This window comes from Pteropus medius, unplaced genomic scaffold (genome assembly GCF_902729225.1).
Source record: "Pteropus medius unplaced genomic scaffold, Ma_sr-lr_union100, whole genome shotgun sequence".
Taxonomy (NCBI): domain Eukaryota; kingdom Metazoa; phylum Chordata; class Mammalia; order Chiroptera; family Pteropodidae; genus Pteropus; species Pteropus medius.
In genome coordinates this window covers 1,295,343-1,297,864 of record NW_024352947.1, presented here as the reverse complement: position 1 = coordinate 1,297,864, position 2,522 = coordinate 1,295,343, and the positions used below count along the sequence as shown (strand labels likewise).

The 2,522-nt window shown below is 57.3% G+C and overlaps 1 protein-coding gene across 1 annotated transcript in view; it reads left to right on the top strand.

The window, feature by feature from the left end:
- Nucleotides 1-2,522, top strand: part of LOC120592610 (pecanex-like protein 2) — a gene marked incomplete at its 5' end in the record, with an annotated part of 68,465 nt that overhangs the window by 5,637 nt on the left and 60,306 nt on the right. Inside the window, 2 exons of the mRNA XM_039850346.1 lie at nucleotides 908-1,079; nucleotides 1,929-2,113. Of these exons, the coding sequence (XP_039706280.1) occupies nucleotides 908-1,079; nucleotides 1,929-2,113 (357 nt within the window). The remainder of the gene's footprint in view (nucleotides 1-907; nucleotides 1,080-1,928; nucleotides 2,114-2,522) is intronic.

Genomic DNA, 2,522 nt, shown 5'->3' with positions numbered 1-2,522 from the left:
ACGGAAGCGGCGGCAGTTTAAATTGCGTTTCTAAATATAACACGTTCAAGGCAGGGACTAAAAATTCACATCTGAAACCATGTCGCTTTCATCTTTACTTTTCATGCTCCAAGTAGCTCACGGATTACGGAGAACATTCTCCCCCTAATTCGCTTTTGTTGTTACTTCGAACCTCACGAATGACGCATTGATTCGTTAGATGCGAATTCTTCATTGGCTTCTGCTCAGGGAACTTGATGTCACGTCTTTTTCTTAATTTTTCTGTCCATTCGAGTAGGAGAATAAAAATTGCCCCTGCTTCTCTCCTCGTGGCGATATTTCAAAGGCTAAAACAAGATCTGTTAAGTTTTTGCTTCTCCTCAGAGGAAAGTGTACATACATGGCAGGGGATTTTTTGTAAATTATGTCACTCCACTGTGCTACGCTAGGGCGTTTTGTGCAATTTCTGCAGCTGGAACTTTGACTCGCATAAGGGCCTTTCTGACGCACAGGGACCTTGAAGCCCACAACTTATAATCCTATTTCTCATTAACAGTGGAGCTCAGGGCAGACCACGTAGCGCAGAGAACGGTTGAAATTGGTTTTGCGTGTGAAGCGAACGATGCCAGTGGAAGTTTTCCTGGCGAGAAGGTGTTGAATCAGGTCTCGCTGCAGCCAAGGGCGGGGATGGCGTTTTCGGGCAGGTGCCGTGGGGTCTGGAAGGCGTCACGTGCCTGATGTTCTCTGGCGGAGTCGGCATCGGTGATTTTTCGTTGGTGGGTGTCTCGTGTGTAGGAGTCACGTAGGGCACAGGAAAGGATGTGTTTTGCGGGATGAGTCGTATGATACGGTGGGAACGTTAGACGGTGAGGATTTTGCCATTTGAGCGACATAGCGGTGCCGTTCAGAAGCTGCGTTTGTCTTCCAGGGTCACAACCGGATCATAACCTACAGCAGACCGATCTATTTCTGTGCGCTGTGCGGCCTTATCCTGCTTCTCGATGCCGGGGCCAAGGCCAGGCGCGCCCCCACCCACACCGTGTACGGCCTGCAGCTCCTCGCCCCAGAGTCGCTGCGGTCAGCCAGGGACCTTGTGATGGGTGAGTCCGTTTGGGGTTGTGGGGTGCCTGCGGGGGCGGGGGCGTGAACCCCTGACTGATCGTGGGGTGGACAGACCTGCATTCCCTCCTGGCTCGCCCAGCTTCAGGGGACTGTCGGGCCCCGACGTGGACCTACCCCGGGGGTTGACGTGCACGTCATGGTGTCTGGACTGATCCCGTGGTGCCCGGTGCGGGGCGTCAGTGGGATGCCCCCAGATGGGTGTGGGGGGCTTGGCCATCAGGGTGGCAGCTGCAGCCTCATCTGCAGGCACAGATGCTTGGACGACACCTGAGTAGGCGTGGTTCTCAGTCCAGGGGGAGTCCCGGGTAGACTGGTCACCCAGACTTCCTCGGGCACACTTTGCCGGCCTTCAGCTCCAGGCAGCGTGCGAAATAAAACAGTTCCTTCGCACATCCTCGTAAGGGTCTAGAGCCTGGACTGTCGACCCAGGTGGCCGGCTGCGGGAATTCCGGCCCCGCTGCTTTACCAGCCATGTGACCTTGAGCAGAGGTCAACTGTCACGTGGGCGCAAAAATAGCGCCCACCTCAGAGGTCGTCGCGAGTCTGAGATGCTCTTATTTATCTGTGTAGAATGCCGCCCGCACCGGGTTAGCTATCACTGTTGTTGTCATGCGAAGCGCTGCCTTGGCGTCGGCCGAGGCTCTGAGAGTCGCGATGACATGCAGAGATTTGCATGCAAGTCATGCGACCTCACTGACCGAACGAGCGGATACAGGGCAGCCACCCGGGAGGCCACCCCCGGATCTGCTGCTCGCCAGCTGGCCATCTCAGAGGAGACCGCCAACACCGTGGGCCCCACACTAACCCTTCTCTGCCGCCCATGACAGCTCCAGGCGGCACCCCGGCGGGACGGGGGGCAGGTATGGCGAAGGTTTCCCCTGAGCTCCTTATGGGTGAGAACTGGAGGAGACGGTGCACCCGCTGGCTCACCAGCAGCCCGGCCCTCTTCCCGCTGGGCGGTGGCAGGCTGTTCACCCCCCTGTACCCCCAACACCACTCCCCTGCACCACCGGTGAGGGGGGAGCAGCTTCTCAACACGAGGGGTGAGGCGCCAGGTTTCGGGGGACCCCTGAGCTCAAAGAGGAAACAGACATGTGGGGAAAACCAGGGGCCGAGCCGTCGACTTGACCCCAGGCTGTGCCCCGTGCTCAGGACTATTGGCTTCTGCCCGATGCTTTTCCGTCGCCTTTTTACATTACTGGATGTTGGGTGCATCGGACACACACGTGCGCGCGCGCGCACACACACACGCAAACGTGTGTGTGAACGCGCGTGTGAACACGTGTGTGAGCGCGTGTGTACACGCGTGACCACGTGTATATGAACATGTGTGTGAGCGTGTGTGCGAGCGCGTGTGTGAGCGCGTGTGTGTGAATGTGTGTGTAGTAACGCGAGTGTGAACGCGTGAGTGAGTGCGTGTG